Here is a 27,097-nt window from a genome sequence, read left to right as displayed (position 1 = left end):
CAGTCACTCTCATCTCAACAGTCTATACAACCATTGAAAAAATGAGAAACAACAGTACATCATTGCACTAAGAACTGAAGGTCAGTCAGTCTGAAAAACTGCTAAAACAGCATGCATGGGGGCACGGGTTTTTGGAAGGGTCCTGCTGACACCAGCTCTTGTCTGGCAGAGGGTCATTGGCGCCATGCCCCTCCTCTGTTTTAAATGCACTTTAGAACAGGAGAATAACCTTGCCCTCCAGCCTTGGTTCTACCAGTCCTTAACCAGGTCACCATATTTTTCCTTTTCCTTTCGTAAGTCTCCTCCATATGCTTTTCCCAGAGTACTGTAAGCTTCCACATTCTAAGGTTCTTTGTAACTTCTGACACCAGCACAATTTCAGGCCTTGTGGTGGTTTTGAATATTAAAGGAAGTTTTTCCTTCCCACTGTTGTCAAGTGTTTGCTCAAAGGGGGATCATCCCAAATCCCTCACATATTCCTTGCTCCACAGCCCATTTTGCAAAGTCCTTAAAGACGTTGACGTTGTAATTGTTTAGGAACACCTTCAGTAGTCCAAAACTTCAGGAGTACAAAAGCATTTGCTGTTTCTAACTATCTTATATATTATTATTATACATAATATATAATGTATGTATTAGATATAATCCATCTTGAGTTCTTGCCTATAAATTGGGAAAAGAACCTGTGCTGGACACAGCTGCCTGAGTTGGAACACATGTTTCCCTTTCACTGGTAGAAACACTTCGTCACTCGTCCAGATGAACTGACCTCACGGTCCAGTGTTCAGTCAGTCAGCTGGTTTCCGTCATTGTGCAAATGTCCTGTTTATAAGGTTGAAACCTGCAGTCAGCTGAGGCTGAAGAAGTCAGCTGATGATGATGAAATGTTTCTCCCACTGAAAACATCCAGATGAACAGAATCAACCTTTTCATGTTTCCTGGATGACTGAGCCTGCATCAAGACAATCTTCTCTATAAGCTCATGCTCTCCTGAACACCAGAGCCACACAGTCAGCTGTCTGTACTGTATTTTAGTTCTTAACATTTTGTTTTTTCTTTGTTATCTGCTAAATCAATCACAGGTTTGTCCAGCAATCATTAAAAGAACACACATACCTGTGCAGTTTGCAGGTAAAACAGACCGAATGTGTTTGTCTTCCTCACAATCCCAAAACAGCTGCAATCAGAAAAGCTCTGTTAGCTAACCTGTAGACATGTAACCAATGAGAATAACCCTATTTTGCCCTAGTATGTACAGTTAGGTGCAGATGAATTCTATGTACTCAGAACTGTGAAGGTTATGAATGATATTATTGCAGTTAGACCTCAGTGCAGCGTTCAGTGCTGCTGACCACAATATTTTATTACAGAGATTAGAGCATGCTGTAGGTGTTGAAGGTACTGTGCTGCAGTGGTTTGAGTCATATTGTATCTGTCCATGAACCCAGATAACACACACCAATTAGTTAAACTGCAGGAATGTCTTAAAGACACGAAGACCTGGATGGCCGCTAACTTTCTGCTTCTTAATTCACATCAAACTGAGGTTATTGTACTCGGCCCTGAAAATCTTAGAAATATGGTATCTAACCAGATTCTTACTCTGGATGGCATTACCTTGGCCTCCAGTAACACTGTGAGGAACCTTGGAGTCATTTTTGACCAGGAAATGTCCTTCAACGCACATATTAAAAAAATATGTAAGACTGCTTTCTTCCATTTGCGCAACATCTCTAAAGTTAGAAATATCCTGTCTCTTGCTACTATTCTGTGCCTCCCTCATACATCCAGAACGGAATTAAACATTTTCCTCCTCACATACAAGATGTTGAATAATCAGGCTCTGTCTTACTTCCAGGCTGGACTACTGTAATTCATTATTATCAGGATGTCCTAAAAACTGCCTGAAAAGCCTTCAGTTAATCCAAAATGCTGCAGTGAGCATAGTGACGGGGACTAGAGAGAGCAGATTTTGCCCACACTGGCTTCTCTTCCTTTTTGATAAAGCCCACAGGGCTGTGTTAGATGACCTTGAATTTTCCGTCAGTTACCCAGCAATAGGCCTATATTTATACACCACTCTGTATTTAACCATTAATCTGTGTCTTTGGTCCCGTCTCCGCCCCCTCAGCCCCTCAGCGGTCGGTCAGATTGAGCCTGGTCCTGGTGTTTCTGTTAACAGTGAGTTTTTCCGTTGTACTCTTGCCACGTATGTGCTCATAGGGACTTTTCTGATTATTGTTGGGTCTTAATAATATAAAGTTTTCTGAGGCAACTATATACATAAATGTAATGAGACCCAGTGAGAACGCGTGGTTAAACTGAACAGCGACAGTAAAGATGGTGGTAACCTATGTTTTTAACTGTTGTTTAAAAAACGTTTTTTACTTTATTTTAAGGAAAATGTGAAAATGTTGATATTGTCTGACTGTATACATCTACGTGTTAATGTCCAGCACAGTGTAACAGTTACCCTCCATTGGCAACAACTAACGACGTGAGCATGTCGCGCGCTCCCTGTACGCACAAGCACTGGGCATGTCCCGTTGCCATAGCACCGCAGTAGGAAACCCACAACAGCAGGCGCACTGCAGCGATGTCTGCCACGGGGGGGAAAGAGGGAGGAAAGCGGCGATGCCCCCTGCTTCTGAGACCGTACGTTAGCCGTACTCTTTTCACTGCAGCTGTCTGCACGTACACGCAGCCACGGTCACTTGTTGTTTTGCTGCCTTCCAGCTCCTCTCGTACCACCTCAGTCTCACACGGAGGCCCACGCGGAGCTCACCAGCGTTCCAGACAAACCACGAGTGTGCTGGGCTGTCACAGCAGGCGGAGCCTCGGGGGCAGCAAAGTCCTGGAGAAGAACGTGGTTCAGACTCCCAGACAGGCTGTTCGGGTACCTGAACATCACAGGGACACTGTCCTCACAGTCTGTGGGTCCTCTGAACAGTTTGTAAATGAGAACACCAGTCACAGACTCGGTACTAGATTCAGATTAGACGCAGTTTCTCATCAGTTTCACAGAGTAAAGACCCGCGTCGTAGACTGTGTTTAATGCATATATATACTGAAAGTTTAAAGAAGTAGTCTTACATCAAACTCAGGCTGTAGTCACAGTTTTACTTTGCAACCCAGACAAAAACACAAGACTTCATTTTGTGGATTTGTTTTCATGACTGATTATTCTGATGCCTCTAAAATTAATTACATTCAACTACCACTCACCAAGTTTTCAAAGCAGTTACCTGAGTGCTTTGTGAAAAAGGCAATAAAAGGAGAGATGCAGGTAGTGGAGTTAAATACCATGATGTAGCGAACATGTAGTGATGTAGAAGTACCTCCAGTGTGCCCTTGGGTGCAGTACCAAGTTAGCTGTAGCAAGCTTCTGTGTTTCTTGCAGGTGTTTGATGAAGTAAACAATGATGTCACTCCTCAGCCGCTGTACCAGGCTGATCCAGGAGCAGTGCAGCCCATGCTGTTTGTGGATGAAATCTCTGTGGGCTCAGCATCAGACCAGCCAACAGCCACGGGCAGCTTCACTCTGCCTTTCTCCAGGTACCAGAGTCTGAGGTGATGCAGCTGGAGCTGCTCTGTGAGGCTTGAATGTGTGGAGTGCAAATGTTAAAGCATTGCTTGAATTTGAATATGAGTTTTCTCTGCAGGCCTTTCCATGTATTATCTTTTCTAGTAGCCAAGTTCTCATCGGTACGTCGTTGTTCCGCCATACCTCACGTGGCTCTTATTAAGCTCGGTGACGTCCACGCCGGTGTGGCTTGTCCCTCGCTCGTGTTCTGAGGTTGGGCAGCATTGTGGTTGTAACCTGGGGACCCTTGAACCCTGACCTATCCTCTTTTCTTTTAAAATCTTTGATATGTGAACGTGATTGAATCAGTTGGGGAACTCCCAGTGATACAGGTTTGGGTGGAAACCATTACATTACATTTAAGCTCAGTAATTATAAAACAGTAGAAGTTTGAATCAACCAGGGCTGCTGGAGCACAGCTTCTTACTAAATTGTGCCACCAGTTGAGCAGGTCCATGGTGCAGGGAGGCAGCCACAGCCAAGCACTTCCTGGAGAGAGCGAGGACAAACTGTCTAAAGTGACTGCAGGTTATACGCTTCACCCTGTAAAAATGTGCTCGCAATGTTTCCAGGTCAGTATTTGGCAGCAGCAGAATATCCAGCCAGTCCACCACAGACTCCGTGGATGACGAGGACATGTTTTCTAAACGTGACATTCCCCTCAGTTTTCCAGGTTAATAAATTGTTTTTTTAAATGCACGCTGTATGTTTTCCCTTTATCCTTTTGATTACTGCGTTCATGGTGTTTGAGCTTGTGTGGTGGTTAATGAGCACAGTTAATGCAAACTAAATGGTTTTTTAAATCTCCACATATTACTGTGACTAAAGCTCTCAGTTCTCGGTCACACCTACAACGTATCTTTGTGGTGTTTATAAGAGTTTGTTCATATATTTTCTTGCTAGATGTGAAGGTAAAAAAGGACACGGAGAAAGAACAGGTGACAGAGGACATGTTGAAGGACATCACGGAGGTCTTTATCTCTGAGACAGACACCTTTTCACTGCTGGACATGCCCAGCACCTTTGTGTGTGTGGATGCTGATGAGGCAGAAGCTACCATGTGGGTGAAGTGTTTCCCATATCTGACTGGTTGAGACGCTTACATATGCACCTAAAATGTGCTACTGGCACGTTGTGATTTTACCTCGTTTTCACAGAGCAAGAAACCATCAGTACGAGGAGGTCTGCAGGAACAGAGTGAGCAGGGACAAACATGTGGAGCGATCAGTGCAGACGCTGACCGGAACAACAAAAAACAAGCATGTCCAGAGTAACGGGCTGATGGTGGTGGATGCAGGTGAAGCTGTTATTCTAACAGTGACTTTTATAAAAGTTTTAAACACACCCAGGTCAGTGTACCTAAACATGAAGCTGGACTAACTTGATTTTTGGCAGCTTTATTTAGAACATGGCCTTCTTTCATCTCAAACTGTGCTTTTGGACTCAGTCTATTTAAAGTGTGATGAATATTTGGTTCCCAAACTTTGGTGTGTGGAAGTGCGTCGCTGTCTTAGATGTGTAGTGTTCACAGTGTGTTTGTTTTAGCTCGCTATGTTTATATCAGAGTAGTTCATTGTTACCTCTTCACCATTTGAACTATTTATCTGCCATTTTTAGCCAAATGTTCTGGCTAAAAATGGCTAGCTAGAACATTAAGCTAGCCTCTTTCCCAACAATTTATGAACCGCAGATTAGCATTTACCTTTTTATCCACATTAGTGTCTATTTATCTGATGCTGAAGGTGCTGCCGAGGTTTTGGTCTGCATTGACCTGATAGCTTAATGCAGTTGCTGCAGATTAGTCGGCTGCAGCTATCTGATTATCCACTCATGTCCCAAAGGCTTCCTTGTGACTGTGGAGACCACTGAAGTACACTCAATTCATTGGTATGATCAGGAAATTCTTTTCAGATTATTTGCAGTTATCAGAGGATGGGTAGGCTGTGGTCAGCAACAATATTCAGCTAAGCACTGAAATGATGCTTGGTGCGAAGGAGGCCCAAAGTGTGCTGGGAAATGATCCCCCACACCATCACACACCCACCACCAGCTTCACCTGTTGGTATCAGGCAGGATGGAGCTGTGCTTTCATATATGTTTACACCAAATTCTGACCCTACCCCACCCTTCTTTTTAGCTTTTTACACACTCTCAATAGTAGAACCCACCATTCACTATATCCTTATATTGTTCTACTTTCTACTTTAGTTCTACTTTCAGCAGTTCACTTCATCCATAAAACAGAGGATGGAGTGTTGAGCTTTTATAAATGCACGGTGTTTTCAGATGTTTGCATGTCCACAGCCACAAATGTTACCGTCTGCGACATGTATGAGCCTTTAAGTGATGCTGAGCAGGAGGAAACAGCAGTTATCTGTAACCCAGTGAAGACTGACCACTCAGAGGGTGTGACGGACTCCAGCAGAGGTGCAGACAGGAGTGTGTCAGTGGGCAGCACAGCCACTACAGGTAACAGCACCCACTGTTTCACTGTGCTTCATTCAAACAGGGCTCAGGGTTCGTCATCATTCAGAAGTTTTAACAGTTTCATTCTTTTTACAGTACAGAAACTGTTTTCTTGTATTTGTCTTCAGTCAGTGCCTGTGGTTCACTGAAAGAAGTGGAAGTGAAAGCTTTAAACGCTGAGACACAGTGGAAGCTCATCATGCTGTCAGACAAGTTTCAGCTTTGCTTACAAACAGTGGAGAGAAGCATCCTGCAAAACAGCTTCCACCCTCAGCTGGCTGCTTACAGACAGCTGCCTGTGCTGGGAGGTAGTGCTCACAGCACCGTCACAGCACCATCACAGCACCGTGGTAACATTACTACTAGATGAAGCGTTAAGATTGTAATGAGTGAAATCATTTTTTCAGACCCAGAGTGTCCAGTGAAGAATGAGATGGTGGAGCAGAGGACGGGGGGCACGGACGGCGGTCCGTCTCTGCAGTGTCTCTGGGTTTTCAGCTGTGAGCTCAGCAGAGGACGCAGCGTGAGCTGCATGACCTGGAACAGAAAGAATCCGGTAACAGAACAAAGATCAACTCCGACTAACAGAAACTGATTCAAGAGCAAAGGGCTTGAAGTTAGTGTACATTTCTGTGCAACACAAGTCTTTTGTCCTTGTGTCATTCATGTGTGTCACTAATGTTGCTGGACTGTTTTTCAGTCTGAACGGTGAAGTCAGAGTGAGCTGGTTTATAAAAATAATCTTTAAATATACAATTCAAAGGTAGTATAACCAAGTACAGTTAGCTAACTTTCAGACACACCTGCAGTGTGGAGAGAAGGTCGTACCTTTGCTCAGTTAAATGCTGAAGGAGCCTGGCTAATATTGGGTCTGTCTCTTCTGATAATATTGTATTGAAGCATGCTGATCACTTGAAAGAACTGAACATGATTTATTGAGATAGAGAAATGAATGTATTTGGCGATTAGACTGTGGTGACCCATCAAAGCAGTGCCAGGGTTTAGGACAGGACCCCCCACAGCTGAGACTCTGGTGGTGATGATGATGAAGACGGCTCTGGCTGAGGGTGGGGAGGTGGAGGGTTGCACAAAGGAGAATCTGAAAGGAAGAATGACAGAGAGCACGCATGTAAACCGTGCAAAGTGGAAGCTGATTGGTTCAAAGAAAGACAGCGTGGGAAAGCGGCAGTCGTGTAGGAAGCAGACTAACACCCAGGAAAGCAGGCAGACGACTGATTACAGATCCTCCTCGTGTGGCTGTCTTCTAGGACCTCCTGGCTGTGGGTCATGGCGAGTTTGACTCTGGGAACCAGAAACCAGGTCTGGTGAGCTGCTGGTCCATCAAAAACCTCAAGGTATGACTTTGCTTTGGACTGGATTTAGTCAGCTCCCCTCATCATCATCGCACAGATTGTTGAGTGAGGATGTTCTTCCTCCTGCAGTGGCCGGAGCACGTTATCCACTGTGACAGCGCCGTGACCGCTCTGGATTTCTCTGCTAACAGCCCCAGTCAGCTGGCTGTGGGCACACATGACGGCAGCATAACAATCCACGGTGTGCACAGTCAGGACAACAGGTCACGTGGTGTCAGCAGCCGGTGAGGGGCGTGTGCAGTGGACAGTGCAGGTCTTTTACTACACACTGAAAGTAAACCATGCTACTGCTCTGTCTTTGTTTCATGTGCTCTGTGTAGGGAGAGTCCGAACAGACACCTGGGGCCAGTGTGGCAGCTCAGGTGGACCCAACAACAAGTGAGCTCAACGGGGGAAGAGAAGGTGGAGGCCCTCCTCTCTGTGGGTGCAGATGGCAGAATCAGCAAGTGGTTTTTCTTCAAAGATGGCCTCGACTGCATAGGTACTCAGCAGCCGGCTCAGTGCAGTCAGCTGAGACAGCATACAGGTCATCGTTGTCTCTCAGGATAGTTCCAGCCTTGGAGAACTTCACCTCTCTCTTTGGCCTTTAAGATTTTAGAAGAAATTCAGGAAAAATGTCCTTTTCTAAGTGAATCTTGGCAGTTGGCAGTAATGTTAAACTCTAATGGGTGAGTATTTTGTCAAAGGTGTGCAGAGGAGAAGCAGAGCTTTTATTTCAATGGTCACAGGAAATGAAAAGTCCAATCTGACAGAAATACTCAACAGATGCTGTGCTAACTCCATACCCATATGGAAAAGATATATATAAATCTTATAAAGTTTGTATCTGTCTTGTGTGAAACTTGTATGAAAAGCATACAAGAGTGAAAACAGATATAAGATCCCTTGAAAAATTATATAATGAAACTTGTATGTTTTGGATACTTACTAAAACAATATATGAAAGTAATGAGAAAGTGGCCACTTTCATGAGTAAATCATATAAGTTTTTACTATTTCTTTTCCATATGGGTAGATACTCTAAGCTAAGAAAAAGTACACAAAATCCAACAACAACCATGGACTAGAACATGAAGTCATTCCTGGCACCACAGAGACGAACACAGTGCAACTCAGACTGACTGTTGCTCTGTGGTGGCTTCTGCATGCTCTTGCTCACAGACAAACAGACAACAGGCAATGATCAAATAACTCCTTCTCTGCTCTCACCTTGTGTCAGGTAAATGATATAAAATGATCCATTTCTTGCCGTAGACTTGATGAAGCTAAGGCGGATTCAAAATACAGAGACACAGACTGGAGGGAAGAGGACCAAGATGATGACAGAAAGTGTCCTGACAGCACTGACTCCTGGGCTCTGCTTCGACTTTCATCCCACAGTAAGTTACTGTTGGGTCTTAAAGAGATAGACCCCGCTGACTCAGGGACCAATCACCAATCAAAGCAAGACGACCACAGCGCTCTTTGTCTTTTACTTGCTGCAAGGGCAGTCGTCAGGGTCTAAGATAAGATAAGATAACATAAGATAACATAAGATAAGATACCTTTATTAGTCCCACAAGGGGAAATTTCATGTTTCAGAGTTGTGAGCTCTTCACCTGGTCACAGTCCTTTTATTGACAACAGCAGTTACGCAAACATCTCGTTAGTCATGTGACAGATAAGGCACTCACACGTGAACATGTGATATGTGAACATGTGATATGTGATATTGTCTGCTACACCACATATCACTGTGACCTTTCACCAACATCTCCAGTCACCCCACATATGGCGTAACCTTTTAGCATTCTTGCTAAAGATCTAATCATCTTGGCCTTCCTGCACAATGACGACCATATTGATCCACAGTTCTCTAACAGAGATTCATGAAATCCCTGAGATGTGACCAATGTATCCCACTGTGTTCCACTGTTCCTGCAGGACTCCAGTATCTACCTGACTGGGACATGGGAAGGTCTCATCCACCAGTGCTCCTGCTCCAACAGTCAGCAGTTCCTTGAAACCTACAGGAAACACTTTGTAAGTTCTTCAGAGTAAACGCTGCCAAAGACTTCTGGAAAAAACATCTGTTTATTCCCCAAAAGCCTTTTTATTCCAAACTGAAGCTCCAACTGCAGTATAACGGCTCTGTAGGGACACTGCTTATTTGTCAGTTAACTTCATTTAAGGGAAAACAACAGATAAAGTAAACTGACACCTACCGGTCTGTCTCTGTAAGTCCTCCTGGACTGACTCAGCCATACTGGGATCAGGGGTTTGGTTTTGGACTGGTTTGTAGTCACCTTCATAAATGGTATCAGTCTAATTTTAGGCTTAGGTAAAGTTTTGAACCTGATTTCAGAGTGGATGTGGTTTGATGTGAATTGGGTTGAGACTGGTTTATGTCTCATTGTGGTTTTAGAGTTTCTTTCTGAGGTTTATTGTTTAGATTTTGTGTCAGCATATTCCTTTATTCTTCAGTCAGTTATGCTGCACACACAACTTGGAGTCATTTTCACCGATTCTTTGATTTACAGCATATTTTAAACTTTACAGATTCTTCTCTGTGTGAATGTGATGTTAAGCCTTAAAACTTACTAAGTATTCTTGGTATGTGAAGGCAGCGCTACATTGTTACAGTAATGTATAAATGTTGTCCACATACCAAGAATCCTGATTCAGTCAATGAAATGGATTTCACTTAGATCTGTAAATAAAACACAAACTGCTTTGGAAATGAAAATGTGATATTGAGCCATTTGAGCAGGAGAACATATATACACACATATGCTGCGATCTTTGTAGAAAGATTCTGAGTGAGTGAAGTCTGGCAAAATACTAACTTCACTGTTTGTTACAAACTGCTGTTCTTATGGTGCTGAATCTTCTTCGTGTATATCACTCAGAGGTGTCTGAGTGTATATCACTCAGACACCTCTTCTTCTTCTTCGTCAGTGTCCTGTAAACTGTGTTGCGTGGTCCCCTTTCAACCCTGATGTGTTCCTGAGCTGCTCATCTGATTGGACCATCCAGCTGTGGAAGCAGCACCACTTGAAGCCTGTGTTGGGTTTCAGCTCCGCCCAGAAGGCCGTCCACGACATCAAATGGTCCCCAAAGTGGCCTACTGTATTTGGAGCTGTCACCGAAGGGCAGCTAGAAATCTGGGACCTGAGTTCGAGCATGTGAGTACCTTTGGGTGGCGCTGTCACTCGGTGTTCCTGTTCCAACACACAGTGGTGTGTTTGTGTAGCTTATCTGCCAGTTGAATTGAAAACCTTTAGATAACTTCTTATTTCATAGCAGTAATGATACATGTAATCAATGTAGCCTATTTGCAGCTCTGAGGGCCAGGATCACTGATTCACCCGTAGCTAGCCAGGCCCCTGTAGCTGCTGTAGCCGAAGATAGCGTAGGCCCCGCTAGCTGTTCCCCGGCAGACCCCAAGCAGCTGGGGAAAGAGGGCGGCTGGGTGATGGTGAGGAGGCAGCATAGTCTTAAACAGAAGCCCCAGGTACACCACCAACCATGTGTCTAACTGTTTTTCCCCACTCGGTGACACACCCGCCGGGGGTCAAACTCTGGTAATTGGCGATTCTGTTCTCAGACATGTGAAACCTTCTGGAGGAAACCTGGTCTTGTTAGGTGAGATGGCATCCATCCCACTTTGGATGGAGAAGCTCTCATTTCTAGAAATATGGACAAATTTATTAAACCCCCCAAAATATGACTATCCAGAGTTGGGACCAGGAAGCAGAGTTGCAGTCTTACACGCCTCTCTGCAGCTTCTCTCCTCCTGCTACCCCCCCCCCCCCCCCCCCCCCCCAAAACCCATCTCCATAGAGACTGTGTCAGCTCCCAAAAAGACAAAAAACAAACTAAAAACCAGCAACAAACAACTTAAACATAAACAATCACAAAGAAAGAACAGTACAGTATCCACATCTGAACCAAAGAGTAAAACAGTGAAATGTGGATTATTAAATATTAGGTCTCTCTCCTCCAAGTCTCTGTTAGTACATGACTTAATAATTGATCAACAAATCGATTTACTCTGCCTTACAGAGCAGCAATTTTTCACACCAGCCTATTAATCAACCAAAGACCCAGACAGACTTTTAATTCATTTGAAAGTCTGGTGCTTAGCCTCGTCCACCCCAGCTGTAAAACTGAGAAACCAGTCTTACTTGAAAACTAAGGTCTCTAATCAGAAGTACCTGACTCCGTGGTATAATTCTCAAACACATAATCTAAAGCAGATGACTCGTAAGCTGGAGAGGAAATGGCGTGTCACAAATTTAGAGGATCATCATTTAGCCTGGAGAAATAGTTTGCTGCTTTATAAGAAAGCCCTCCACAAAGCCAGAACATCTTACTATTCGTCACTGATTGAAGAAAATAAGAACAACCCCAGGTTTCTCTTCAGCACTGTAGCCAGGCTGACAAACAGTCAGAGCTCTATCGATCCAACCATCCCTTTAACGTTAACTAGTAATGACTTCATGAACTTCTTCACAAATAAAATTTTATCATTAGAGAAAAAATTACCAATAATCATCCCACAGATGTAATATTATCTACAGCTACTCTTAGTACCATTGATGTTAAGTTAGACTCTTTTTCTCCAATTGATCTTTCTGAGTTAACTTCAATAATTACTTCCTCCAAACCATCAACGTGTCTTTTAGACCCCATTCCTACAAAACTGCTCAAAGAAGTCCTGCCATTAATTAATTCTTCGATCTTAAATATGATCAACCTATCTCTAATAATCGGCTATGTACCACTGGCCTTCAAGCTGGCTGTAGTTAAACCTTTACTCAAAAAGCCATCTCTAGACCCAGCAGTCTTAGCTAATTATAGGCCAATCTCCAACCTTCCTTTCATATCAAAAATCCTTGAAAGAGTAGTTGTCAAACAGCTAACAGATCATCTGCAGAGGAATGGTTTATTTGAAGAGTTTCAGTCAGGTTTCAGAGCTCATCACAGCACAGAAACAGCTTTAGTGAAGGTTACAAATGATCTTCTTATGGCCTCTGACAGTGGACTCATCTCTGTGCTTGTCCTGCTAGACCTCAGTGCAGCGTTCGATACTGTTGACCATAATATCCTATTAGAGAGATTAGAACATGCTGTAGGTATTACAGGTACTGCACTGCAGTGGTTTGTATCATATCTATCTAATAGACTCCAATTTGTGCATGTAAATGGAGAGTCCTCTTCACACACTGAGGTTAATTATGGAGTTCCACAGGGTTCGGTGCTAGGACCAATTCTGTTTACATTATACATGCTTCCCTTAGGAAGCATCATTTTCACTGAAAAACTAGTTCATGCATGTATTATTCTCAACTATTGTGATTCGTACCATCAGGTTCTTTTAAAAACTCGCTGAAAAGCCTTCAGTTAATCCAAAATGCTGCAGCAAGAGCCCTGACAGGGACTAGAAAGAGAGAGCAGATTTCTCCTGTTTTGGCTTCCCTTCATTGGCTTCCTGTTAAATCCAGAATTCAAAATCCCGCTCCTCACATACAAGGTCTTAAATAATCAGGCCCCATCTTATCTTAATGACCTTGTAGTACCATATCACCCTATTAGAGCACTTCGCTCTCGCACTGCAGGCCTACTTGTTGTTCCTAGAGTATTTAAAAGTAGAATGGGAGGGAGAGCCTTCAGTTTTCAGGCCCCTCTTCTGTGGAACCAGCTTCTAGTTTGGATTCGGGAGACAGACACTATCTCTACTTTCAAGATTAGGCTTCAAACTTTCCTTTTTGCTAAAGCATATAGTTAGGGCTGGACCAGGTGACCCTGAATCCTCCCTTAGTTGTGCTGCAATAGGTGTAGGCTGCTGGGGGATTCCCATGATGCACTGGGTGTTTCTTCTTCACTCACTATGTGTTAATAGACCTCTCTGCATTGAATCACACTTGTTATTAATCTCTGTCTCTCTTCCACAGCATGTCTTTATGCTGTCTTCCTTCTCTTTACAGTATAAAGCACTTTGAGGCGACTGTTGTTGTGATTTGACGCTGTATAAATAAGATTGACCTGAATGTGAGTCAGACTCAGAAGGAGACTCCACCTGTGCTGCTCTCTGTATCACCTGTGTCTTGTCCATATATTCACCTCTTTCCTCCAGTCTGGACCCCGTCATTGTGCAGCCTGCAGCCCCTGGTGTGAGGATGACGTCCTTGCTGTTTTCCTCTCAGGCTGACTGTGTTGTGGTAGGAGACACTGATGGTCATGTGACTGTCTACCAGCTGAAGAATCTCAGTGTAGGAGAGCAGAGCCAGGTAACATTATGCTGGTAGAAAGGACGGGCTGATTGTAGTAGTGGGAAAGAAGCAGTAAGGGAGACGTCTCATTTCAAGTGCTGTCTGCCTGGTGTGTGTTCGATAGCAGAGACAATGACGTGGTTTTAAATTTTGTTCTGGATGTTTTCTTACAGGTGGATGTTCTGGAAGACCTCATCTGCTCTGCAGCATCTAGATAACTTTATGAAACAAACACATGTATGTCCAGTCAGCCTGAGGTTGGTGACAGAGTCGTCTGTAGAAATCTACATATGACACAAAGATAGCCACAGTCCTGTTTCCATTGGCTGCTGCTTCATGAGCAGCTGTAGAGGTAGACTAGGTTACAGATAAGACAGAAGAATCAACAGCTAGAAACACGTTTGTATGGCTGTTTATAGGTGAGACACCTGACCAGTGTTGGTCAAGTTACTTGAAAAAAGTAATCAGTAACTAATTACTGATTACTTATTTTCAAAAGTAATTAGTTACTTTACTGATTACTTATTTTCAAAGGTATTTAGTTACTTAGTTACGTTTTAAAACATGATTTATCCCCTAAATAGGTGACAAAGCAATAGATCTTTTAGCCCAATTCTACTTTTTCTGCATAATCCATCATATAAAATGTAATCAAATGGAAAAGTCTCTTTTTAAAACTTGTTTTATTAGTTTTAATCTTTTAACTTTATGCATCAAGCAAACATTAAATTATATGCAACATTCTCTGACTGGAAGAAATTTGTTGAACATTTAAACCTATTTTCTGCACATTCCAGCACATAAAATAAAATTGTTTTTTGTGTTTACGCTCACTCTTTCAAATAGATGCAAGTGAAACACAGCAGAAAAAAATCAAATCAAATAAAATCAAAGACTAGCGGTCCTGTTGCTCTATTTTCACCTGTATAGCAGGAGTGGGGCAGGCGGAGGTTTGCCCTGGTGCAGGTGTGCCGCAGCGGTCAGTGGAAGGATACGCCAGTTTCTCTGTGAATGTCACATTCCCGTGGCAGCGCACTGTCGGTGCTTGCTCGGACGTTTAGGGTTTTTTTTCGCTGTAAAAAGAAGTTTTCTTCCCACGCAGTGAGCAGAGGACGCTAATGTTTTTGTCACTTTTTACGGAATCAAACTCAAAGTAAGGTCAGTACTTCCACGCTTTAAACGCTGCACGCTCTTACTCTCTGTCACACTCGTTATATTATCCATTTTTGATCTGCACACAGCTGTTGTCACGAACGTCGCACTCGCTTACGTCACTGTCATGAGACACTCTCGCAAAGAAAAAATCACGGTTTTAGTAACGCAGCGTGCTTACGGGAAAGTAACAGTAATTTAATTACCTTTTTGCAATAGTAATCCCTTACTTTACTCGTTACTTGAAGAAAGTAATCAGATTAAAAGTAATCCCATCTCTGCACCTGACAGTACAATAAGTGTCCCAACCAGACAATGATTTGGATACTATAGAGGACCTATTTAACTTAACTACAGTAAGGTCTACATACAGCCAGGATTTTAATTTAAGAGGCCCTATTATGCTTTTCCTTATTTTGGTAATATACGTACAGTACTGTTTCAGACATGTAGTGTTTCATATACGTAGGTCAGTGTATGTGCAGGTAATCCATGTAACTCAGTTCCTTATACTTTTGACTCAGTACAGTGTCAACAGAGGGGATTCCCTTATAGAGTCGCCTCAGTTATTTCTGATGTTTTGGTCATTAAATTCCCAAAATCATACCAAGCACATGGAATCCACAGTCTCAGCATCCCACAGCAGTTTGTGTCAGGTGACTTTCAGTGAAGGTTATGAAACAATGACAGTGTGATGATAACAAAGAGAAGCAAGAGTCATTATCTCGTCATTACTTGGACTTTATTGTTGATTTTAGCACTTCACACTACCGTCAGCCATCATCTCAAACTATGTGTCACCACTGACTGGTTTTCCTCCTTTGGAGTAAACTACCAATCAGACAGCACATCTGAGCTGCTGTCACACAGTCTGAAACACATTCAGATACAGGAAAGTATGACAGCAACAACACGCTCAAAGCTGAACATCATTTGCATATTAAGAATTTTACTGCAAGAAAAAAATAGTGCAAAGCTGAACATAGTGAATTTGCTTTATGTATGATTTCCTTCAAAATATTTGTCTTTTGCCAAAGTACTGTTGACAAATTCAGTGCATGAATATGAATGACTTTCATGTTAGAACCTGTGAAATAAAGTGTGTGTGCCGTGTTCAGTCTGATACGTTTGACATGTATGAAACATCAGAATCTCTGTCTTCATTTAATTGATTTCCTCTAATGACTCTTTGTGTCTTTTATTGCTAGCATGTGTGCTCAGAGGTTTTCTGAGTGCATTATAAGCATGTCGTGGCTTTGTGTCCCTCGCTCTGCATTATTAGAACATTAAAAGACCAACAAATATAAGTTTGTCATACTTTATCGATGAAATAGTCTTGGAAAATATAAATAACATCTATAGCAGAAACAGTGTATCACTCTTGGTCTTGCAAGACAATTTTGTGTCCAGTTGTTAATTCTTGAACAATGTGCACCAATCTCTTACAAAAGATGTGGTTTGCTATGGTTCTCTAACCCAACCAGGTTACTAAAGTACTGAAAATGAGGAGACAACATTACAACAACTTGCCAAATAAGCTAGGTCCATCATGTGCAGCCAAGAAACCTGCGATCTGCCAAAATTTAAGGGGTGGATTTTGGTACGACTTTTAAAGGTCTGTGTTTCCGCAACCAAGACGTTGCTTCAGGTCGTCTACATCATGTGGTTCTGAACTTCGGATGAACAAATGGCAGCAGCCGTTTATCAGAAGCACCCAAACTGTTCTTGGCGATGGTCTGACTCAGTCCTCGGGCCACAACCTTTTATTCCCTGTTAGCGTTGTTTGGTCTTTGCACCTGCACGTGTCCTTTGCTTCCAGCAAAATGATTGTGACAACGGGACATTCAGCATCTAGCAGATGTTATATATGCAATATGCAGCAGCAGTTTTTTACAGTTACCTGCCTGCTATACCCAAGAGACGTGATGATTTATGGTGTCAGTCCTTTTATCACAGAATGGGCCACGTGACCAGTTAAAGTGGTGACAAACTGTTGGCTCTGTCTGTCAAAACGAAAAGTAGTTATTGGGGCTAAAAAAGGATTTACAGCCTATTAAACGTGCAAGAGAGCTGATCCAGTTTCCAGCGAGTCCATCATCAGCTGGGCTGATTCATAACCAGAACGTCCCAAGTGTGAAGTCAGTGAATCAGTGCTGGCCTGGTGCTGAACAAAGTGAGGCTGAAGGGACTGTGGAGACATCAGCACATCACATTTTATATTGGTTTTATTATAATGTTCTTCTAATAAGGAACAAAAGCACAGACACCAACCTCCTGATCTGCGGAGCAGTGGTGGTAGAGGAACTTCGTCTTAGCTTTTTAGTAGAAGAGGGGGTGAGGGAAAGGTGGACTTTGGAGGGCTTCGGGGGAGGGAGGATGGAGCAGTGTGAAGTCTTGGACAGGTTTACCCTGACACAGAAAACAAGAACACGTCATATTTGTGTGTGTATGTGATCCAAGAGCAAATACTAACCTTGATCCTTCACAAAAACAAGCACAATGAACAATTATTCTAAAAATTCTTCTGATGATTTCTACGCTCACTGCAGGAATCAACATCTGCACATACACTCTGTACAAGAGACAAAATACAAATACGCTTCGACGTGTTGGAGGTACCTCGATTTAACTCATGTGGAAGTAGCACAGTTCTTGGTTGTGTCAGGTTAGCAGTTTAGTGATGTTAGTTTACAGGAGAAGCCGGAAGCACGTTGTGAGTTTGGTTCGTGGTCGTCCTTCACTTTTGTTTCTTTTTGCCGCAGCTCCCATATCCCCGATTTGTAACTATTTACTTTTTATAAAATGTTTCTTGAACTATGGCAGCATCTTATATATCTTCTATATTTGGGCCGTGGATTCAGGGACCAAAACAAAAACTGTAATGAGCAGAGGTATTATCTACTGATTGTGTGTCTGGCGGCAGCCAAGGGTGGAGAGCAGAGGCAGCGGGCAGGCCAATCGAAACGCAGCTCAGGCCACGGCTGCAGCAAAAACTTGGGCGTAGGAGGAGCGATTCTGGCAAACCGTCAGGAGGGGGAAGTTGTGCTCTACCAACACGGTGTACAGTAAAGATGGAGGCCTGCTGACTCCAACTGAGGACACTGTCAGGCAGTAGAAGGAATACTCTGACAACCTCCATAATCTTAATCTCACTCATAATTAACTAAAGTATCCAAAAGACAACAACTTCTCTTGTTGCATTTAGGTTTCAGTTTAACCAAAGAACAAAAAAGGATACATGAGCTCGAGCAGGTTATACACAACATTTACACTGCACAGATGAGAACACAGCATGATTTCATTCAGTCCAGTCTGTCTGTTAGACAGCGTGCAAACAAAGCGTGCGTTCTTTGTAGCATTCGACAACAGAGTCACTTATGTACTTGTTTTCTGACATCCACAAAAACATATTGGTGTCTATTATATCTCCTTGTTAATAGAAACTTTGTTTCCAGCGTTTGAGCTAATTCTCAACGTGTCTCTTGCACTGACCACAATAACCATTTATCATAAATTAAATTACAGCAATTGGTACCTTGAGCAGGATGACGCTGATCTCGGTGGGCGTTTTCCCTTCAGTGCTCTCAGTTTGTCTCCCTGTGTCAGACTGACTTCTTTGCAGTTATTCTGCACAGACACAGAAAGAAAGACACAATTAGCAGCATGAAAACACAACATTGCGATCATACCTCAGTAGCCTGTTTGAATTCTGCAGTAACCATTAAAAAAGGTCATGTTGATGCTATGAAGTCACACCGCTGACCTCATCCAAGCTATATGACTTGCAGAGCACGGTGTTGATTGACAGGTCATCCATGCTGGAAAGCAGCGAGGACACTGCCTCCTGTTTCCCTCCCTGCACAGAGTCAGAGCGGTGAAGCTGCTGTTGCTGCAGCTGTTGCTGCAGCTGCTGCTGCCGACTCAGTCTCTGTTGGACCAGCTTCTGTTTAGACCGATGCACGTCACCCTGAACCCACAAACTGTGCTGCTTCCTGCACACAAACATCAAACACACGCCACAAACTAACTGTGATATCATGTTTAGCAGGTATAACATTCAACATCCTGGTTTAGCGTGTAAGTAGACACACAAAGCTAGTAGCCATTAGCAACAGAGCACTACTGTGGCGTAAGGAGGAAGTGTGCGTCCAGAGCTGAGGAGAGAAACCAGCTGCAGCTGAACACTGACTGCAGTCTGCAGCAGTAACACAGTTTTCAGGCTTTTTTAAAATTACATTTGATTCATCATCCACCAGTTTCCCACTGCTGCAGTCACCACCAGCTGCACATGGGCACACTGGGGAATGCCCCACCCTGACCTCCACCTTTTGCTTCTTTTCTAACTTTTACTACATTTCCAGCATGCTCCAACCATGACCTCAGCATGGAGAAACATCTTGTGTGGTAACAGTAATAGATGCCACAGCCTAAGGACAGACGGGCCTTGTTTGTCCAGCACATCTCACAGATGCTCGATGAGATTGAGATCTGCCGAAGTTGAAGGCCAAGGTGACACCTCAAACCCTTCCTGATCTACTTGTGCTTTGTGTGAAGACTCCAGCGACACTCGAAGTATTAGGGAACAGCTGTACTCAGTGACCAACGCCTTTTGGGTCATTGCAAAATGTCAAACAGTTTGTGTTTAAATAAAAAAAACTGGAAACAGAAAAAGATCCAAGTGGACCAATCACACCTTCACAGGTAAACGCAATGACCCTGATGAAGGCCACTAACACGTTATTGTTCCCTAATACTCTGTCACTGGAGTCTTCACCTCATCAGATCTTTGTCTTCTCCGTGCACCTTGGAGGTGAAGTTGCCGTCTGCTTGTGTTTTGTGACAGGGCACATTATCCTAATGAAGTGTTGCAGACGTGTCTGTGTGCACATCATTTGGAAAGCATTACTCCTGTACTTTCATGAACGGCACTAAAGGTTAATGATTGTCTCCGACTGATACCTTTGGAATCACGGAAATTGGACCGTTTGGTTTGAGCGGTCACAGCTGAGGCACAAACTCACTCTTCTAAGAAGTTTTGCTGTGGACCGATGATAGATCCAGGTCTGCAGATTCTGATCCAAGCAATCGCCTCGGCTGCAGTAAACCGGAAGTGCTTCATCAGGTAGCAGCCAATCAGAGTCCCCGTGTGGCCTAATCCAGCTGTAAATGGATGGAGTGTTTAAAGAGACAAAGTTAAGATAAAAGAAATAAATGACATCAATTAAACATACATAAACACTTGCAGTCCTACCTTTACAGTGCACTGCCCCGTCTGTACTTTCACACACATGCAGAAAGCGTCTGACGATGAGGTCAGAGGGCGTGGTCCCATCAAGAAAGAAGAGGTCCTGGTGCTCAAATCCTGCATCCTCAAACCGCCTGCCATCATACAACTTCCTGTTCAGACGAACCATGGTCGTTACGTCATTTTGGCAAAAGTATGAGAAGTATGCATCGGGTGTGTGAAGGGGATAACCTGGAGACAGAATCAACAACAACTGAGTTCCATCGTACGTTTCAATCAGCGAGGGTCTGTTTTTAATGCAAGTACTGTCTCTTAATGCAAACGTAAAATAAGATTCAATGACGTAGTGTCAACTGATTTATATTGTAAGGTAAAGACGTTAAATACAGAGAAAACCCCAACGATCGAACGGCCCCAAGCACCTGCTGACAGTGGGAAAGAAAAACTCCCTTTTAACAAGAACCAGGCTAAGGGAGGGGGAGCAATCTGCCACATGTGGTCGGGGTGAGGGGAGGACAACAGGACAAGAGATGGACTGGAAGAGAGCCAGAGGTGAATAATAACTACGTGCAAAGTGGTGTAAATACACAAAGTAAAAAGAGCTGAGTGATGAAGAAGCATGAGTGCATCATGGGAAACCCTGAGCCACTGCAGGGTTCAGGCTCATCTAATCCAGCCGTAACAACATGACAACTCACACATGACAGCACTAAGCAGGAAACAATACACGCCATCAGAAGACAGCAGGGTAAGGTTAGCTCTTCTCAGCTGTTTCAGGACGTGCAGGCACTGAGGGGCTGCAGAGGCCTTCTGTCAGGCCAAGCAACATGAGCACTGATGTTGGTTTGGAGGCATGCTTTTAGCTTTTAGCTTTGAGATTCTGACTCACCATTTTCTATCTTACCACGAGAATGAGGGCTACTGAACGCCAGAATTTTTCCCGGAACGATCCAGTTCATATCTCCATTTTCAACTCGCTAAAAGCACAAAAAGAAAGGAAAGAAAGACTGTGATAGAGGTTAGCGACATATCAGTTAAAAACATTGGATCCAGAACACCTTAATTATACCACCACTGCAGTAATAAACACATACGGTCTGTTTTGGGGGGCTTTCACCTTTCATTGGAAATCAGTTTTGTTGCAGTGGACACAGGTGAGCTGACTTTTACTTCACTGAGGTGGTACTCACTGACTGTCTATCACTTGGACGGGGTGAGTTATGGATCAATCTAACTGAGAAACTTAGGAAATACAGCGTGCACCAAGGCAGGCCTGGACATGCACCGTATGAGCCCTTGGTTGGCCCTGACTGTGTTACTAACAGCACTGCAAATAAATTGGATGAATAACAACCGTACGTTATTTATTTCTTACGGTATCCTGGTCCTGTTTTCATTGATATAGACCTGTAGAACAGTCAGCACTCTGCAGTCTGTTACCTCATAATGTTCATATTCTTCTGCACTGAACCTTTCAAAATCCAGGAAACCATGTTGTAATGCCTGCAGAGGAAAAGAGCAGAAACAGATTTTCACAACAAAAGCAATTCTGCAGTGGTTTCACAGATTCAGTTCAATTCAGTTTTTTTTTAGCACCAAATCACAACAAAGTCACCTCAGGGCAGTTAATATTGTACGGTAAAGACCCTACAGTTATACAGAGGAAACACAATCAGACCACCCCCTATGAGCAGGCACACTGCTGACAGTGGGAAGGAAAAACTTGTTTTTAACAGAAACACATGTTCACCAGAACCAGGCTCAGGGAGGGGCGGCAATCTGACTGACTGCTGAGGGGCTGAGGGGACGGAGACAGGACCAAAGACACACTGTGAAGACAGTGTGAGATTAATAACAAGTATGATTCAGTGCAGAGAAGTGAGTGAAGAAGAAACACCCAGTGCATCATGGGAATCACCCAGCAGCCTACACCTATTGCAGCATAACTAAGGGAGGATTCAGGGTCACCTGGTCCAGCCCTAACTATATGCTTTAGCAAAAAGGAAAGTTTGAAGCCTAATCTTAAAAGTAGAGATAGTGTCTGTCTCCCGAATCCAAACTGGAAGCTGGTTCCACAGAAGAGGGGCCTGAATACTGAAGGCTCTCCCTCCCATTCTACTTTTAAATACGCTAGGAACAACAAGTAAGCCTGCAGTATGAGAGCGAAGTGCTCTAATAGGGTGATATGGTACTACAAGGTCATTAAGATAAGATGGGGCCTGATTATTTAAGACCTCGTATGTGAGGAGCGGGATTTTGAATTCTGGATTTAACAGGAAGCCAATGAAGGGAAGCCAAAACAGGAGAAATATGCTCTCTCTTTCTAGTCCCTGTCAGCACTCTTGCTGCAGAATTTTGGATTAGCTGAAGGCTTTTCAGCGAGTTTTTAGCACATCCTGATAATAATGAATTACAGTCGTCCAGCCTGGAAGTAATAAATGCATGAACTAGTTTTTCAGCGTCACTCTGAGACAGGATATTTCTAACTTTAGAGATGTTGCACAAATGGAAGAACGCAGTCTTACATATTTATTTAATATGTGCGTTGAAGGACATATCCTGGTCAAAAATGACTCCAAGGTTCCTCACAGCGTTACTGGAGGCCAAGGTAATGCCATCCAGAGTATGAATCTGGTTAGATACCATATTTCTAAGATTTTCAGGGCCGAGTACAATAACCTCAGTTTGATCTGAATTAAGAAGCAGAAAGTTAGCGGCCATCCAGGTCTTTATGTCTTTAAGACATTCCTGCAGTTTAACTAATTGGTGTGTGTTATCTGGCTTCATGGACAGATAGAGCTGGGTGTCATCTGCATAGCAGTGAAAATTTATGCTATGTCTTCTAATGATACTGCCTAAGGGAAGCATGTATAGTGTAAACAGAATTGGTCCTAGCACTGAACCCTGTGGAACTCCATAATTAACCTCAGTGTGTGAAGAGGACTCTCCATTTACATGCACAAATTGGAGTCTATTAGATAGATATGATACAAACCACTGCAGTGCAGTACCTGTAATACCTACAGCATGTTCTAATCGCTCTAATAGGATATTATGGTCGACAGTATCGAACGCTGCACTGAGGTCTAGCAGGACAAGCACAGAGATGAGTCCACTGTCAGAGGCCATAAGAAGATCATTTGTAACCTTCACTAAAGCTGTTTCTGTGCTGTGATGAGCTCTGAAACCTGACTGAAACTCTTCAAATAAGCCATTCCTCTGCAGATGAGCAGTTAGCTGTTTGACAACTACTCTTTCAAGGATGTTTGATATGAAAGGAAGGTTGGAGATTGGCCTATAATTAGCTAAGACTGCTGGGTCTAGAGATGCTTTTTGAGTAAAGGTTTAACTACAGCCAGCTTGAAGGCCTGTGGTACATAGCCAATTATTAGAGATAGGTTGATCATATTTAAGATTGAAGCATTAATTAATGGCAGGACTTCTTTGAGCAGTTTTGTAGGAATGGGGTCTAAAAGACACGTTGATGCACTGGCTATTTCTTCTTTAGTCGTTTGTTTTCAATTCCTGTGTGTTTGTACATCACTGAAGTATTTAATCATTAGTAATTATTAAAGGTTCTGCAGCATCCGGTCCCATACCAGCAGACTGAGAGACAGCTTTTTCCACCAGGCCATCAGACTGCTGTACACTTCATAGACACCTCACCTTCACTACTGGAACTTCACCATTATGCACTACATACTGTATATATACATGCCACTTGTTTTGCACAATATCCAACTACCAACCTCTGTATATTTTATATATTTATTTTATTTTTACTCTATTTAATTTGTAAAATATGTATACACACACATATATACACACACGTAGACATACATATTTAGTATACACATTCAGTAATATGCATGCACTCTTATATTGTACATATATTTATTCATATAATTCTCAGATTTAGCCATTCTTATATTTGCTTGTTCTTATGTTATTGTACTTTGCACACCTCTGTTGCTTGTGAAGCTCGCACACAAGAATTTCACTCACATGCACTGTACCAGTGTACCTGCACATGTGATGTGACAATAAAAGTGATTTGATTTGATTTGATTTGAGCTCCTTTGTAGTTCTCTCTGCTCTCTTCTCTTACCCCTCACCCCTAACCTGTCACAGTGAATTGCTGCCTCCTTAAACCTGGTTCTGTTGGAGGTTTCGTCCTGTTGAAAGGGAGTTTTTCCTTCCCACTGTTGCCAAGTGTATACTTCTAGTGCAGTGCTGTAGGGTCTTTACCTTATAAGTTAAAGTACCCTGAAGTAACTGTTGCTTAGAATTAGTGCTATGAATAAAACTGAATTCAATTACTGTTGTTACAGAATAAGAGGAGAACAATGTCAAATGTGGCTCAAACAGGGATTTTTGCGTTAAAATGAGGTATGACCAAAATGAAAATTAATAAGTGTCAATTTAATTTTACTAAAATCATCTGTGTTAGACGTTGTTGCTACCTTGTGGATTCCTTGTAAGCAGTCTAGGACGGTGAGGTTAAATGAGCACTCTCCGACCGCTGCGTCTCTGTGGCAGACACACACACACACACACACACACACACACACACACACACACACACACACACACACACACACACACACACACACACACAGTGAAAGGAATACAGTAATAGTAGTGTAGTTATAAACAAAAGCTTTTACAATAGGATAGGGTTCAGATCATATCTGTTCACATATGGTCTCAGACTTGTTTGCACTGTAAATAAACATAAACCATCACTAAGAGTGTAAAAACTAAGCAGCACCTGTTTAGCTGAGCTGAGCTCAGGACTGGGAATGGGGGGAAACACGTTCTTAGCTCAGTCTAGATGAATGAAATCAACCCACTGGCACCGCTAAAGCTCACTAAGAGCTCATAAACTGTTAACAATTCATTCAAATTTCTGAATTCAGTTTTATTTATATAGTGCCAAATCACAACAGCAGTAAAAACCCTACAATAATACGGGAAAATGTTCCCATCCCAAACTTAAAAGTGTGGGTTTGATGAGGTTTCCTGACTTCCTGGAACGTTCATGCCAAGGTCGCCAAATAATTTCCAGCTAGGTGGAGTTTCTTCTTGTTACCCCTGCTTCCAGTCTTTATGCTAAGCTAAGCTAAGCTAGATTTAACAGACAGAGAAGAATAGTTTCTCAGTAAATGTAATGACAACAGCCCCAGCATGAAGTGCTGTTTCATAGAAAGCAGCAGCCTGTACCTAAACGGCATGTAGCCTGTGTTGTTTCCTGCTATCAGAGTCCTGTAGCCATTTTCTGGGCTTCTCTTCAAATACATCACCTACAGGGCAGAGGTTAAACTACATAACTAATAATGGACAGACAGACGGGCAATCAGATGATGTGATGGACAAATGAAATGATATTTACAGCATAGGCACCAATGAGAACAGCAGCATTGGCTCTCTTCTTCTGGTCATAGCTGGTGTAGTGAACCAGTCTCTTTCTAGACATTGTGAAAGACTATAAACCAATAATGATAATCAATAATCAGTGAAAACAGCACATGTGCATTAATACATTTAAAATAAGCGTCTACTGTCAGAGGAGTGCACACACGCCATGAGAGCCAAGACCTTTCAAAATAAGAGTGTAACGCGTTTTCTAAATGATATCTATACAGCATACAAAGCCCTGAGTCTGAAGTACAGACCTTCATCTGCATTACCTTCAGCTTCTTGTTGAGTTTCCAGCAGTATCTGTACAGCATGGCCAGGTTGAGGGGCCCAAAGTCTGCATAAAAACTGCAACACACAGTGAGAGAGATGTCAAATAGGAGCTTTCAACAATTACAACACAAAAACAACACACACACAAATCAGCCACAAAACTAAACCCACTGACAGGTGAAGTCAGTGACATTGTTCATCTGGTTATAATAAAATGCTCCGTTAGAAAACCTTGGGACATTTATCTGGATGTTTCCACCCACACAATGCAGACATGGAGTCAGGTTAAAAACACATCTGTGAAAACATTACTGGCAAACTTCATGTAATATTACGTTAAAGCAAATGTAAATTTATAATTAAAACAAGAATGTTTCAATCTGACCACAAACTTTTGAGCAGTAGTGTGTATTGTGTACATGTGTCTGTATCTGATCAGGATTTTTTTAGTTGTGTCTATCATCAAAAATTGATTTGAAGTGTTTTAAGTCAGATGGCAAACTCTGCCTAACAAGTCCACTTTATTGCGTGCTCATTTTCTCCTATTACTGGCTCATACCTCACCTTTACGTCTTTACCTCACAAAATAAAGCACTCTGAGGTGACTGTTGTTGTGATTTGGCGCTATATATATTTGCTACCTTTTGTACTGTCATTAAGACAGACAGTCTTCTGCCTTTTGCATTGTCTCTGAGCATTGTAGTCTTAGGGTAAACTTGCTGTGACTTCCACTCCTGGGAAGTGTGGCAACTGCCTTGAAGGTTTTCCATTTATGAATGTTGTTTCTCGCTGTAGGATGATGGACTTCAAATTGTTTGAAAATGGTCTTAAACCTCTTCCCAAAGTAATGGGCAGCAACAGTTGCTACTGATGTCTTTCCTACTTGGCATTGTGTTAACATGCACTTGAATCATGCAGACCAGCAAACTACCCAAATTTCTACTTTGATAGAGGAGCTCACACTTGTCGATAATCAATGAATCTAGTATATATGAGTGGATGCCAGATGGCTTCCCCTTTTTGAGCCTAGTTCTGCACTTCGCACTGTTGCCATGTACTTGTTCTATGGGTGTTGGCTGATTGTTGAGGTCTTCTCTCTATTATTGTAGGGTCATTACCTTACAATATAAAGTGCCTTGAGGCAGCTATTGTGATTTGGAGCACAAAACCTGTGGCTATAGAAGTGGTTAGAACACCAGTATTCAATTATTTGGATGGATGAGTAAATACTTTTGGAAATATAGGGTATATAAATAAACTTAAATTAAAGTCAGGGGCAAGCAACCTGCTCCATGATCCTTGAGACTAGTTTATTTCTGCTTCTGTTTTATTG

At 42.7% G+C, this 27,097-nt stretch overlaps 2 protein-coding genes across 3 annotated transcripts; one reads left to right on the top strand and one right to left on the bottom strand.

Annotated features, from left to right (window-relative positions):
* Positions 1-2,092: 2,092 nt before the first annotated feature.
* dnai4 (dynein axonemal intermediate chain 4) lies at positions 2,093-15,951 on the top strand. Of its 2 annotated transcripts, none has more exons than XM_084912876.1 (18): positions 2,093-2,181; positions 2,457-2,655; positions 2,737-2,896; positions 3,401-3,555; positions 4,156-4,256; positions 4,487-4,643; positions 4,741-4,880; positions 5,888-6,052; positions 6,178-6,357; positions 6,457-6,605; positions 7,318-7,404; positions 7,492-7,646; positions 7,743-7,903; positions 8,677-8,801; positions 9,346-9,444; positions 10,360-10,586; positions 13,541-13,694; positions 13,850-15,951. In XM_084912876.1, the coding sequence occupies exons 2-18, from the start codon at positions 2,597-2,599 to the stop codon at positions 13,892-13,894; spliced, it is 2,319 nt and encodes a 772-aa protein (XP_084769002.1). In that variant the 5' UTR covers positions 2,093-2,181; positions 2,457-2,596; the 3' UTR covers positions 13,895-15,951. The 2 variants fall into 2 exon arrangements, with proteins under 2 accessions (XP_084769002.1, XP_084769001.1); XM_084912875.1 differs by having other exon boundaries at positions 5,870-6,052.
* A 99-nt stretch (positions 15,952-16,050) lies between these two features.
* LOC146367176 (dual specificity protein phosphatase CDC14AB-like) lies at positions 16,051-25,964 on the bottom strand. Its single transcript, XM_084912634.1, has 13 exons — positions 25,936-25,964; positions 25,764-25,839; positions 25,466-25,558; positions 25,297-25,376; positions 24,537-24,603; positions 21,514-21,576; positions 20,963-21,050; positions 20,080-20,304; positions 19,850-19,988; positions 18,592-18,820; positions 18,364-18,455; positions 17,100-17,237; positions 16,051-17,016 (listed from the first exon to the last, which is right to left on the bottom strand). The coding sequence occupies exons 1-13, from the start codon at positions 25,962-25,964 to the stop codon at positions 16,968-16,970; spliced, it is 1,368 nt and encodes a 455-aa protein (XP_084768760.1). The 3' UTR covers positions 16,051-16,967.
* Positions 25,965-27,097: the final 1,133 nt, after the last annotated feature.

This window comes from Perissodus microlepis, chromosome 18 (genome assembly GCF_051167445.1).
Source record: "Perissodus microlepis isolate ML-2025 ecotype Zambia chromosome 18, ASM5116744v1, whole genome shotgun sequence".
Taxonomy (NCBI): Eukaryota; Metazoa; Chordata; class Actinopteri; order Cichliformes; family Cichlidae; genus Perissodus; species Perissodus microlepis.
This window is presented reverse-complemented; position numbering and strand designations above follow the sequence as displayed.

Excerpts from the sequence above, each read along its gene's own strand:
- dnai4 (XM_084912875.1), top strand. The coding sequence starts at position 2,597 with ATGTCTGCCACGGGGGGGAAAGAGGGAGGAAAGCGGCGATGCCCCCTG. Across the intron at positions 7,904-8,676 it reads AGATGGCCTCGACTGCATAG|ACTTGATGAAGCTAAGGCGG; the intron begins GTACTCAGCAGC and ends TTCTTGCCGTAG. Across the intron at positions 10,587-13,540 it reads TGGGACCTGAGTTCGAGCAT|TCTGGACCCCGTCATTGTGC; the intron begins GTGAGTACCTTT and ends TCTTTCCTCCAG.
- LOC146367176 (XM_084912634.1), bottom strand. The coding sequence starts at position 25,964 with ATGAACAATGTCACTGACTTCACCTGTCA. Across the intron at positions 20,305-20,962 it reads TCGTGGTAAGATAGAAAATG|GTTATCCCCTTCACACACCC; the intron begins GTGAGTCAGAAT and ends TTCTGTCTCCAG. Across the intron at positions 18,821-19,849 it reads CAGCAAAACTTCTTAGAAGA|GAAGCAGCACAGTTTGTGGG; the intron begins GTGAGTTTGTGC and ends GTTTGTGTGCAG.